Raw genomic sequence first — 13927 nt, 5'->3', positions numbered from 1 at the left:
CAGAACCAGAACCAAGTCCAAAGGGCCCTGCGGTAGTGCCCGGTGCCCCAGGAGAGGGTCTTGCCTGTGGGAGTCCACTGGGATCTAAGTACAAATGGCTGCCTCACAGTAGACACTGTAAAAAAAGACACAATTCAGACCCATCTAACAAGAGCATTTTATTTTAATGGAAATACAGAGGAGCAAGAAGAGAGGCAAAGGAAAGAAGGGGCCGAGGCATCTGTCCTTCTAACGAGAGCCACACGCACCTCCACGTCAGGGCTTGCTCTGTCTGGGGCACACAGACTGCATGCCCAAACCCATTTCCTGAGCCCTGGCATGGAAACGGGCAGGGGATGCACCCCCCAGGATGTGCCTGGGGAGAGAATGGAGAAATAAGACCGATGGCTTTAGAGATCTTTGCTTCAATTCAATTATGGCCAGAATGATGCAGAGGAGATATTTGGAAGGGGCTTACCTTCAATGACATACCACTTGGAGTTTTCCAGACTGAAAAGCTCGTCTTCTCCTTCTTGGCCAGGGCGAGCTGGTGGAGGAGCATGCAGAATCTCCTCTCCTGAGAAAGTTTAAAGGACCCTCGCCCAGAGCTGCGTCAAGGCAGCCCCCGTTGGTGAGCGGGGAAGGCTGAACGACCTCAGATTGTCAGTCGTGGCTGATTTCCAGAGGCAGGTGATTGGAGCTGGCGTTTTCTTTATCTTCCCTAACATGATATTTTGGCCTTGGCATCCAAGTCACAAAATCTCCTGGCTGGTGACCAGATGCCTCTGAGACATTCAGAGGTTAGGTGGACATGAAACAGTACCATCCTGAGCCACAGCGAAAGAACGCTAAGCTCAGAATTTAGACACAAGAGGGTCTGCCTACAGGGGCATCGAGCAAGGATCCTGGGGCCAGACGCTCAGATGCAGCCACCCCAGGGACAGAGTTCAAGGAGCTACAAACACTCTCACAGTGAAAAACACAGGCAAAGAGCTCAAGGCCAGTGTCCAGTGTCCAGCTCATGTCATCACAGACAGGCCGGCCAGACCCACTCAGCTCCAGTTTCCCAGATGCTGTCAGCATCAAGATTGCAACAGAATCCCTGGAACAGATGATGCACCAGGGTGACGCCTGCAGGGACCAGGGCAGATCTGGCCACCACATGGCAGCTCTGCTCAGCGACCTCTCCCACCTCCAACAAAACCTTTGCCATCTGTGGCACAGGCCTCACCCCAGGCTCACCCTGAAGCACCAGTTCACTCAGCTGGCACCCAAAGGTGTGTGTGATTGTTCACTCTAGGAATTCTCAGATGGCCATGGTCTCCACCTCTGGGAGTCCTCATGAACTCTGTCCCATCTCCTTCCTCCCGAGTCAAGAAGCACTAGGGAGTGATGCTTCAGCTGAGTATTTAGTTGGCAGGTACAAAGGACAGTATCATGCTTTCTAACCAACCTCAGATAAGATTAAAGCAAAGAGCCCTACCCTAATGAGCAAAGAGCCCTACCGTCATGGCAAGTATGGCTCAGACCCTGGCCAGGTGGACACGTAAACTTCGCAGAGCTTGCAAATGCACAGAACTCTCTGACCCTCTTAGCCTCTGCAGTGCAAATACTCACGAAACAGCTATTTACACATAAACAATACCCAGCACTCGGATACCCCTCCCTCCCTATTGTAGCCAGCAGAGTCCTTCCTTGGAAGAACTTGCTTCCCATAAAGAAAATCAGGACCAATAGCCCCACCTGCCTCTACAAGTCTCCCACACACAGGAGGCTCTCGAGAAGGCTGATGCTAAAGCAACGCTTTGATGGATGTAAATAAGGCCTCACAAGTGTGTTAGAAAGCAGGGCAAGACAATGGATTTGAATACTCACTTTGACGAATCTATGAAGTATATTACAAGTGCACCAATGCTGAGAGCAAAGACTAAGACAACCTGCAAAACAAGAGAGAAAGGCATCATTTAAGGGTGGAACAACACTGGGATTTTATTTTTTATTTTTTAACTTCATGACACATGTAGCCACAACCCAGAAATTTGGTGCCAGTTGCTTTCTGGGACCTGCCTGGAAATCCATCCTTTTGCTCCCCTATGTTGGCTCCTTACCTGGCAATGGGCAGCAACCTCTCTCCTGGCCAACAGGGGTCAGGGCAGACTCCTACCCTAATGCTTAGGGGTTTTTATCTGGCCCCGTAATCTCAGGGTGGATCTTCTCTGCCACCAAAGTTAAGACACTTCAGTGGGAAAAGAGCAGGTAAAAATTTGGGGCAATATAATGTTTCATATTATATGCGAGGTAGGCCCCAAGAGAACTTAAATACAGGAATATCAATTTTCAGCAGCTTTAGTGAGGTGTAATTTACATACTACCATAAAACTCACCCATTTTAAATGTACAATTCAATCAGTGACTTTGAATAATTATACCAAGGTCTGCAACCATCACTATAGTCTCACTAAGATGCCTCGTGCCTGCTAATCCTCCTTTGCTAGCCGAGCCCTAGACGACCACAAATTCAATTTCTGTTTCTGTACAAGAAATACCAATTGGAAAACAGAAAGTTGGACTTGACTTTGGGTGGTGAACACACAATACAATACACAGATGATGTATGACAGAAACCCATATAATTCCACTAAAATTCATAAAACCAATGTCACCCCAATAAATTCAATACAAAAATTTTATAAAAGGTTAAATTATTTCTAGGACCATACACAGCTTATCTTTCCCACTCATTCCTAGAAGTCAGGAACATCTAGCTATAGCTCTGTCTTTTCAGAACCTAACAGTTCATCCAGGCAAAGTAGTCAATCCTTTTAGGTAGAGATGATCTTACAATGTTGCTCTCAAGTTGTACTTATTTCAATGAACTCATAATAAGCTGTGGAAAGGACACACATTTGCTGCTTGTACAGATATCCATGGAGGTGGTAGTGGGGGGACAGTTCTGAGCATTTTGGAAAGCGTTTAAGTACAGAAAACCAGATAAGGTAGTACATGAGGCCAACCACTCGGCAATCCTTGTTCTCCTTCACACTTCACTCAAAGGTAATCACCTTTGATAGAAACTATAGCGCAGCATCCCCTTCCGAGGATACCTGTCACACCAAAGCCCATCAGATGAATATGTAGCAGATCAGGCCGATACTGAGGTCTCTCTGCTCACTCCACATTCTCATTTGTTTATTTGATCTTTCACAGAGGAGAGTCCTGGTCCAACTGGAAGGATGTTCAAAGAGAAAACAGATGCTAATCTTGAGAACAAAAAGTAAACACCACCACCACGTAAGATGCCAGGGGCAACACTACCTTTCAGACCTGCTAATCTCCTACAGGAACTGCAGCAGGGAAAGGGTCAGAAGTGTCAGTCTCCGCGGAGCATCTATGAACATCCCTCTGGCTGGTGCATAGAGATAAACTCCAATTTATGTAAAGACTATGTAAGAATCAAGCCATGTGTGTGTGTGTGTGTGTGTGTGTGTGTGTGTATGTGTGTGTGTATGTGTGTGTATGTGTGTGTGTATGTGTGTGTGTGTATGTGTGTGTGTGTATGTGTGTGTATGTGTGTGTGTGTGTGTGTGTGTGTGTGTGTGTGTGTGTGAGAGAGAGAGAGAGAGAGAGAGAGAGAGGGGAGGGGGGAGAAACTTGCTCACACATTTCTGTACTTGTGTGTGCACCACAGTGGCTGACAGAAATGAAATCTGCATATTCATTTAGAACACTGCAAAACTCCAAGGAGCTACAGGCAAGGAAGGTGAGCTCCATATTTAAAAGCTGCTGGTTAAAACAACTGGACCCTGTAAAGGGAATATGTGGTTCTACGGCACCTGACAAATTCTCCTCATGAGAGGAAGTGTTAAGACACCATTGGGGCCTATTTTATTTTTCCATTTTGTTTTAAAAACTAAACATGTCCCAGTCGAATCCAAGAAACTCCTGTAGTCTGTCAGTAATTACCACAGAGCTGTGCAAACACCCTGGCAGCCACCTGCACCCCTCCCCTCACACTCACTCACTCATTCCTTGCAGAGTAATGCACAGAAACAAAACAAAAACCAACCGTGAGCAACCCTCTGCTTTCCCCCCTATTAGCTGATTGAGGCAGCAAAGCAAATAGCTGAAGACTAATTCTGACCTTCCTGCTATTTCTGAGACAAAAGCCTTAGATCCTGGCTCTGACCTCATTCTCAAAATGCCTCAAAGAGAAGGGGCGTGGCCAGGACAGAGGAAAAGGACCTCTGCTTCATTCATGAACAGCTGATTCAAGGCTCATCCATGTCAATCTGGCTGTGTGTGTGTGTGTGTGTGTGTGTGCGCGCGCGCACGTGCCTGTGCATGTGAATGCTGAGCACTGGCCACGCTGGAGACACGAACTCATTCCATTAAAAGCTGGAGAAGAAAGGAGAGGAAAGGCAAAGTGGGTTGGGGGGAAGGAGAAGAATAGAGGAGGAGACACAGGAAAGGGGGAAAGAAAAGGAAAGACTGTCCTTGCAAAAGGCCTCTACATTGTTCTGAAATGAGCTCAGCATTGCACTCCTGCAAGGGCGATGATTCCCCAGGCTTGAGAGGCCAAAGCAGCTGACACTACTTTCTCCCATCTCCCCTCCGCCAGCCTCTGCTGTGGGAAATACTGTGCCGCTTATTTAAGCAAAGCAGCCAGTGGCAGGGGGGAAGGACTCCTGCTCTCCTCTTAAGATGCAAACTTACATATCAGCCTCTCTCTGATAGGCAAGACGAGAAGAAGTCCAGGAGACACGCGGCCTCCAAATCTCCAGGGACTGAGGCTGCTGCTGAGGGGGCCTGAGCTCAGCTCCTAACGCTCAGCTGGAAGGCTCCCCCTCCAGGAGGTCCCAGTTCCCACCCACCCGCCTGCCCCAGGCATGAAACCATAGTTGGGCAGAGGGTCTGTTCTCTGTACTGAAACAACTGTGCATGTGGTTATTTTTGTTTGTTTGTGAATCCTCACCTGAGGATATTTTTCCATTGACTTTTAGAGAGAGTGGAAGAGAGAGGGGGAGGGGAAGAGATAGAGAGAAACATGGAGGAGAGAGAGACACATTGATTGGTTGCCTTCCACATGTGCCACCACCAGGGATCAAACCTGTGACATTTTGGTGTACGGAATGATGCTCCAACCACTGAGTCACCCAGCTAGGGGGTATGTGCATATGATTTTTAAACTTGATAAATGCCTCTTGACCATGTCAGCCTGGATCCAGGTGCTGCAGAAAACACATTAATCCTATGGATTTGGCCATGAAGACATGAAACCAATAGAGATTCATCTTCTACAGGCCTAGCAAAGGACCTCTTTCTCGGTCTCTCTCCCTCTCTTTCTCTCTCTCTCTCTCTCTCTCTCTCTCTCTCTCTCTCTCTCTCTCACACACACACACACACACACACACACACACACACACACATTTCTCTCTTTGACAAATCCTCCATTGGCTAAGCAGCCTGCTATAAATATATATAAAAAATATATTTCATCACACAACATGATTCTATTTTAGCCTCAATGGTAAGTTATGGTATAGTGCACCCCCAAATAGTCATCCAAGTATTTGTTTCACATCTGCTGTGCATAAAGCCCTAGCACAAACAAAGAAAACAGTCCACTTGGAGTCATAAAATATACTCCTTCTGCAGTCCTCTTTACATAGATGAATCCTGTGCTACATCTAGTCACTGCTCAACCATCTGATCAATGCATATGCTGCTGATTTGGAGGAACACACCTGAATGAAGAAGAACGAGGAGGGGTAGGAACAGGGCTCTGGTCTCAATACCCTGCTTGTTCTCAAAGTGTCCCTTCTTCCTACATATCCTATCCTCTCGTGCCCCTTCAGTAAGGAGGATGGCCATGGGGATTCCCTCTATGTGCTTCCACAGTCCCAAGGATAAGGGACACGGAAGCCTGTGACGTAAGATGAGGCCAAGAGAAGCAAAAAAGCTGAGTCAAGACACTCACCCTCCAGCAGCTGAGTCACAAAATAAGCTCACAATGACCAAGCGCTTCCCAAAGCACCGTCAGCAAACAGGAGCTTGTGAACAGTCAGACCCAGGGGATAAGGTGAGCGTGCCCTCTCAGGCCCCGGTGCCAGCCTTCACTAGAGCTCATCCAGCCTTCCTCACCTTTCATAGTCCAGTTTCACCAAATCACCTTGGCTGCCTGCCTGGTGCTCATTGCCATGTGCTTAGGTTTACTGGAAACACTGCATGCTGCGTGGTGATACTCAGCACTGAGTGATGTTTACAGAGTAAGATACCTGTGTGAGATACCTGAACACAAGTGATAGGATAGAGATGTCTTTAAAACAATGGTGATTTTGAGTAATCTATTTTCAAAACCCCAGGACCAAACGTAACATGTGTTTGCACAAAATGCCAAGAAAGTGCACACACGTGCACGCACACACACACACACCACACCACACCACACCACACAGACATACACACATACACACACTGTACTAGAAGAAGGCCTGTCCCTAACAGCTGACACCAGCCTCATGGAGAGAATATTCACAGCCACCTTCATGATGGAAATTCCAGCAGGTTCAAGAGTTTCCAAATGACTTGGAAAGTCCATGAAAGTAGAAAACAGCAAGGCCAGGATATCTGCCCTCGGGACATCTTCAAGGGAGAACAGACCCATGATGAGAATAGGGAGGGGAATGGATCAGGAACAGAGATTCTTCCGAGATGCTGCCCATTCTAGAGCCTGGTTTCAAGTGTCAGGTTTGGGCCCAGATGCTTTCCATCAACATATGGGGCTCTGCGGGCCTTCAGAGGAGCATTCAAAGCAGGGCTCACAGAGGTGACTGCCACCAGGTGTGTGATCACCTCCAGAGCTTTCCTGGAAACACAGAGACCAGAAAACTAGAACCTGAGGTGGGGGAGGGAGCTGGACATCGCTTATTTTTAACAAGCTCCTCCAGCAAATCTGACGTGTGGCCAAGAATGGGAGTCACTGAATTAAAGCCATTAGGGGAAACCACTTAGCTCAAGTCAGAGATTAATTTACAAATGTCTTCTTAGCAATTAGCCCGTCAGAACATATGCATGCGGCCTGCAGGCTTGGAGAATCGTGCTAGGAGTGCTCTACAAACTACGGAGAGGAAGATGAATTAATTCTCTCCCAAGCAGGACTTACACATTCTGCTCAGCTCTCAGCAGAACAAATGGCCCTAATTAATGATTCTGCATGTTTGATCGGGGCCTAACCAGCTACTGGCAGCAGCCACCCCTCAGAACATGGACAATTTCCTATGTATGATCCCCAAGGCGCATGACTTTTTAATTGAGGGATAATTTATATTCAATTAAAGCCACTATCTTAAAAAAAAAAAAATAGGCATGAGAGCTCCTAAGGCAAAACAATCTAGGGACACGTTGTTTATGGGAGATAACATCATTCCAGCACCCAACTCGCGCCGTCTGCTCTGGTGAGTCTGACAGCTCCAACAAACGGTAGCCAACGCCTAGGCATGGGCCTCAAGGGAGAGAGAGGAAAACAGAACAGTAAAAGGGCTCCCAGGCCTCATCTTCGCCTTCAGCGAGCATGGAATCCAGAAGCTTGGACAGTTCCGGAGGCAGCTGTGAGTTCGGTAAATGCTACACATATAGACAGACACCTGGGGATGCCTACTTCTCAAACACAAAAGAGAAGTGACACCACCATCACTGCACATGCAGATGGGGAAGGGGAGAAGGGGAGACCAATGAGGAGGAGAGGGCTCCTGACATTCCCGATCCACCTGGCTGTCCCAGGGAAGGACAACACCAGGGCATCCTGTGACTGACAAATCCCATGACTGACACACCCCGTGACTGACGCAGGGAAAGCACAGACTCCCATCTGGAGGCGGCCTGGCTCTGAGTCTCAGCTCTGCCCCAGGAAGCAGTTCGCTCTTGAGCACATTACTTCCTGTCTCTGGGGCTCAGCTTCCCCGTCTGCATATGGGGACCTTGACAGGCCATTGTTTAGTGAGAGAACTACAAACTTTTGGCTTAACAAGGCAGCCTCTTTTACGCCAACGGAAAGCCATTTTTGCATAATTGTAATCATTCAGTATGATGGCAATGATGTGTTACTAATCTGTGACAGAGTTGCTGTTTCTTTCATTAAACCACAAGTGGGAACTCCATGGACACTCCCATTCATTGGTGTTTCCAGTGGGCAATCGATTGCTCACACAGTTTGACATCCCTCATGGCAAACACAAAACCAGAGGGGCCCCTGTGCCTCAGCCCTGCCGTGGCTGAAGGAAAAGGAGGGGGCTCTGACCCAGCCCCAGCACCTCCTGCCTCTGCGATCTCTGAAAACCCCAAACCTTTGTAGGTTTCACCCTGAAAGCTCATACTCTGAGCTCAGTGGTTTTTTCAAGGGATAAAGGCAAAAGTAATAACATGTTTTTCTCATCCCTAAACCCTTAATGGTTCCCAACAGTATATAAAATCTTGCTACCAAAAAAGGCATTTTTGTCATCATAAGTAACAAAGGATTTGTAAAGCATAAAAGCAATGTTTTGACAGCGCCACTTAGATATCCAAGGGTTCCCTAAGTTCTCAACCTAACATCCTGGTGCATTTCATTTGACTTATACTAGTGTTTACACAAAAATGCTGTAAATAGATTCCCTGGAAACGAAGACTCCAAACAATAGCATGAGTATAGACGTATTCAAGACGAAATAGATGAAAGAGAAAGTGATTTCAGGAGTCAGTATTTAGAATTACAGCATTAAAATAGAGATAAGAGTGAGACTATGTAAGGAAGCCGAGATAAAATGCCTGTGAATTGTGAGCATTTAAGTCTGGTGTTTCCAAAAGTGTAATATATAAAAAGCAATACTAGTTAGTGTAGAATGGATTGGATTTTTAGGACCCAAGACCTAACTAGAGAACCCCTTCAATTGCTTCAAATACTGTCTGTGGCTTTTGGTATGAAAAAAAAAAAAAAAAAAAAAAAAAAAATCATTGACAAGCTCACAAAACCCTGGAAAGCTGGCCCTTTTCTCTCCCTCTGGCTTTATCTTACATGCTCCCTCTCTACACTCCAGTTAATGGAACTTTCAGTTCTTCTTATTCACCACATGGCCAGCACAAAAAATAAAAATAAAAATAAATTTAAAAATCCTACCACAGGGCCTTTGCACAAGCACATACCTCCTCCTAGAAAACTTACCTCCCCTCACACACTAGTGCTCCTTCAGATTTCAGCTATCCTGTCACTTCCCTGCCCACCTAACTTGGGAAGGTCCCCTATGAGCACAGTCTATACCTTGTAGCACTTGGCACCCCAGAAGCCTTATATTTCTTTGTGCAGTCATTTGATTAATTCCTCCATCCTCTGCTGGGCTTCAAATTCTATAAAGACAGGGTGCATGTCGTTGTTTACTCATCACTACATCCCAGAGCTAGCAGTGTCTCCATGTGTGTCACACGAGTATTTGGAGGAAAGACTGAAGATTGGGTTTGGAGACTGGTGCAATGAAAGCATAAGAGAGCCGAAAGGCTATGGACACTTGGACGTGAGGAGCATTTCCCTGTGTGGGGGTCCAAGGGACAGCTGGCCGAAGTGCATCGTCCTTGAGAAGGTCAAGGGCCTGGGACACTCAGGGGATAGATAGATTCGTGTGCACAGACTCAGCCAATGGCTGGAGCTGAGGTTGATGCAGGAAACCATCCTGAGCAATGGAGGCCAGGCAGGTAGATGGCAGCATCAGGAGGGTGACGGAGTGAGGACTCAGTGGGTGGAGGATGCTCAAGAGTAAAGGTCTCGCACCAGGAAGGCAGGGGTGACGGAAGGTCAGGGTGGCCAATGGTCCTGGCCTATAAAGAAATAAGCAACCTCCACAGAGAGAAGCGGAGAAGCTGCGTCTCTAGGAAAAACAGGTTCAATTAAAGTGAGCACGTCAGAAGCCTTAGGTGAAGAAGATTGGAATCGGGACCAGGAATCTGTGAAAATGGAGTAAAACATGTGTCCTGAGGAGGTGAATTCATGTATAAATAATGCATGAACATATACATATGCATATATATGTATATGTATAGATACACACACACACACACACACACACACACAAGGGACACAGAGATAATAAACTAATACTCTACTAATCAATCACAAAGTTGGGTCTCTATCAATATATATTAACCACTACATTCCCAGCAATGTACTTCTGTCCATTTTCAAATTAGGTAATTTCAAAATTATTACAGATAAAAAGGAAGCCTAGAAAATAATAGGGCTCTTTTTAAAAAATTAAATAAATATATACATATATATATATATATATATATATATATATATATATATATACATATATATATATATAATATTTAGTGAGAGAGAGGAATAGGGAAGGAGAAAGAGACACATTGATTGGCTGCCTCCTGCACACCCCATACAGAATTGAACCTGAAACCTAGGTATATGCTCTGACTGGGAATCAAACCCATAACCTTTCCGTGCACGGGACAAAGCCCAACCAATTGAGCACACCGTCCATGGCAATAGGGTTCATTTTGTGTATAACTTACAAAGAACAAGATTATTAGAAATCACACATTTGCTGGAATACATACAAAATTAAGTACAATAAATAGTCTTTTGGAGAGGGAAGGGGAAAATGTAGCTAATAAAGATGGGTATAAAGGGTCTGAAGCTTGTTTTTTCTGTTCCCCACAGAAGTATCTGCAGCCTAAATCAGGGCCTGAGCTGTATGCACTTCTGCAGGACAGTGTTCCCTGACTGTCACAGGAGGGTCACCTGTCCTACACCCTGGATTTTACTGAGCATGCCCCTCTCATTTTGCACAACCTAAAAATACAGGAGAGTTGAATGTGTTCCTTTAAGGCCTTAATGTAGTATAACCGAAATGGGAAACTGAAAAAGTGGACAGTAATTGTAACATTAAGTCTGAAAACAATTCCCTAAAACCTGTGTGCCTCCTGAGAGTTGAGGTTTAGTGACACTGAAATCTTATATCACTCATCATGAAACTCAACAGGTTGATTTCTGTATGTTTTTTGCCTAGGGCATTAAAACGACATTGGCAAGTGAGATGAAATCTTCCACTTGTGGTCTAACGTGTGAAAGGCCTTTCCTGTCTAATTACTGAGAAATCCTGGGGAAAAACTTGCATCTGCTGGTAGAGCTCCCAAGTTTGCAGCTAATGAGCTTTTGGAACAATTATCTGGCTTAAACGCATGTGGGTTTGGCCAACTGGGTTTCAATTTTAATTAGGTTTATAGGACAAGAAAAATTCTATAGCACTGTCAGGTTGCCAGTTGCCACTTACTGTCACCAAGGACTAAATTTATGGTCATCTTTGTCCTGTTTCTCGACTCTTGGCAGTTTTTATAGTACACTAAACAAAAGCATGGAATTGGAAGCAGGGCCTCAGACAGTTGTACACCCAAATTCATAACAACTTTATTTACAATGGACAAAAAATGGAAGCAAACCAGTGTCCATTATCAGAAGAATAAATAAGCAACATGTGATATATAGATAGATATAGATACAGATATATATACAATACAGATATAGATATATAGATCTATAAACATATATCTAGATATATAAACATATATCTAAATCTATATCTATATCTATATCTATATCTATATCTATATCTATATCTATCTATATCTCCATCCAATGTAATATTATTCAACCTTAAAAAGGTAGGTAATTTTTATATACTAGAGGCCTGATGCATGAAATTCCTGCAAGAGTTGGACTTCCTTCCCCTGCACCAGCTTCCCTCCAACCAATGGAAGCACCTGGGATCCAGGCTTCCCTCGCAGTCCCAAGTTTCCTCCGGAAGGTCAGCCGGGAGGATATCCAGCCTAATTAGTATGTTACGCTTTTATTATTATAGATGTTCCCATATGAATGAACCTTGAAGGTATTATATTAATTAAAATAAGCCATACACAAAAGGACCAATACTATATGATTCCACTTATAAGAGGTACCTGGAATTGTCACATTCATAGGCACAGAAAGTCGAATGGTGGTAGCCGGGGTAGTTATTGTTTCATGTGAATAGAGTTTCTGTCTCGGTTGATGGAAAAGGTCCAGAAATCCATAGTGGTGACAGTTGTACAACATTGTGGATGTACTTAATGCCACCGAATTCTACACTTACAAATATAAGTAAATCTTATGCATGTATTATCACAATAAGGAAATGGAAGAAAAACTTTTGAGAACCTGTAAGTAGAATCCAGCAGTATATTACACCTCGGCACTCAAACAGAGTCACTTGCTCAGAGGGACACTGATGTCTCTCCTTTCGAAGGCAGCAGGCCCCTCCAAGCACGCTGCTACAGGCTGTGTTACACGGAAGTGCCTCTGCCCCTCTGAGATGTTGGATCTTGGCCCTTAGTTAGCTGGCATTTCTTTTTTAGTTTCCAGAATCCATTTCCATTTAGCCTGAGCCACCATCCATCCTTGTCTATTACTGATGCACAAAGTGAGCTATACATTTCTTAGGGATCAGAGATGCTAACTGGAGCCAGGGCTTACTTTGTCTTTGGCAACTCTGGCTAAAGTCCCAGATATGACTGGGAGTTTTAAAAGAGTGTACCTTTTACAATAAAAAAAAAAGGTAAACTAAAATTTTAAAAAAGAGTGTGTCCTTGGCTTATAACCACTTTAAAAACAAAACAAATTCCTCTAGAAGATGATGGAAGAGACACAGGGCATTTGCTCTCCAAGTCTAAACCTCAAGGCCAAGCTGCAGTAATGACTTGGCCACAGCCCTTCAAGGCCTTGGTGAAACCTTGAACTCACCCCTAAAAGCAAACTAAAATTTCCATCTTCTACAGCGATGATCTGGCCACCAAAGGTGTTGCTGTTAGAAAGGATTTTCAGTGAACTCCAGAAAGCAGTGCCACCAAAGCCACTCAGCATCAGGAGAGTTGGCCAAAGATGGGAAAGCCACTCAGCTGACAAGACAGCATTGATGGTGACATGGACCAGGCTGCAGAATCAGTCACCATCCCAGGCTGAGCATGACCATGGATGCGCATGCTCACATGCTTGGTGAAAGCATTACACTCCATTTTCTCCTTTGTAGACTCCATCTCAGACCAGGAAAAAGGGTCTTGGCAAACACCACCTGGGACAATAAAGAAACTAACAGGCTCTTTTTTGTTGCTGTTTTAAGGTCACGGAGGGTTGAAATCCAGGTCCCCAAAAAGAAGCATCTAGCCAACATGTCTCCTCTCCTCTTATTGATTATTATTTACTCTTGAATTTTTACAGAGAAGCTACCCTTTCTAAAGGAAGTAGAAAGTTCCGAAGCATCCCCCATGTTCACAAATCCCCACTCTCACAGCCTGGAAAATCAGAAGGCAGGGCCAATCAGCAGCACAAAGCTCAACACATGCAATTATGTTGCCCTAAGAGAGGGCTAGGATGCCCCATCAACCCCTGCATCACTGCTAATTTAGAAGGTCAGGCCACAGCCCCAGCTCCTACAACGTCTCAGAGATCTCCCTGTGGCCCAGTGAGGATCAGATGCTAAGGATGCCGGGACTTATAGTTTACTGAAGACTAACACTCAGAAAACCCCACGCTCCACTTCATGGGCACATGCTGTTGAGTGGGAGGTGGGTGTGCAGTGAGCATGATCAGCTAACACAAGCTTTCCTACCTATGAATAAGCATCACACTTACTTCAGAAACAAAAGAAGAGAAAAGCCCACTGTCTGGAATGCCCCGTGTTTTTTTCAAGGTCATTGAAAAAGATGAAGAGCATGTGTCTGCTTTGTACTTTAGCATATCTGATAGATGGGGCACATGGTTAGCACTTCAGCAGTGCAGAGGCCAGAAAATGTAGGAAGAACTTTTTTCCCCCTATTTTTATGAGCTTCAACATAGTTGTCAAAGAGAAATCAGAGACCTACCTGGTTTGGCTTA

The 13927-nt window shown here is 45.1% G+C and overlaps 1 protein-coding gene across 22 annotated transcripts in view; it reads right to left on the bottom strand.

Moving 5' to 3' along the window:
* The window catches only part of KCNMA1 (potassium calcium-activated channel subfamily M alpha 1), a 669950-nt gene that overhangs the window by 336923 nt on the left and 319100 nt on the right, over positions 1-13927 (bottom strand). For 17 of the 22 annotated variants that reach the window (XR_014796777.1, XM_084903666.1, XM_084903669.1 and 14 more), the window contains exon 3: positions 1855-1916. Coding sequence is in view for 18 of the 22 variants with exons in the window: in XM_084903666.1 (XP_084759792.1) it covers positions 1855-1916 (62 nt within the window). In the remaining 4 variants the exon portion in view is untranslated. The other 5 variants (XR_014796774.1, XR_014796775.1, XM_084903665.1 and 2 more) reach the window with 5 other exon arrangements.

The sequence above is a fragment of the Pipistrellus hanaki genome (assembly GCF_964339955.1).
Source record: "Pipistrellus hanaki genome assembly, chromosome: 14".
NCBI lineage: Eukaryota > Metazoa > Chordata > Mammalia > Chiroptera > Vespertilionidae > Pipistrellus > Pipistrellus hanaki.
This window is presented reverse-complemented; position numbering and strand designations above follow the sequence as displayed.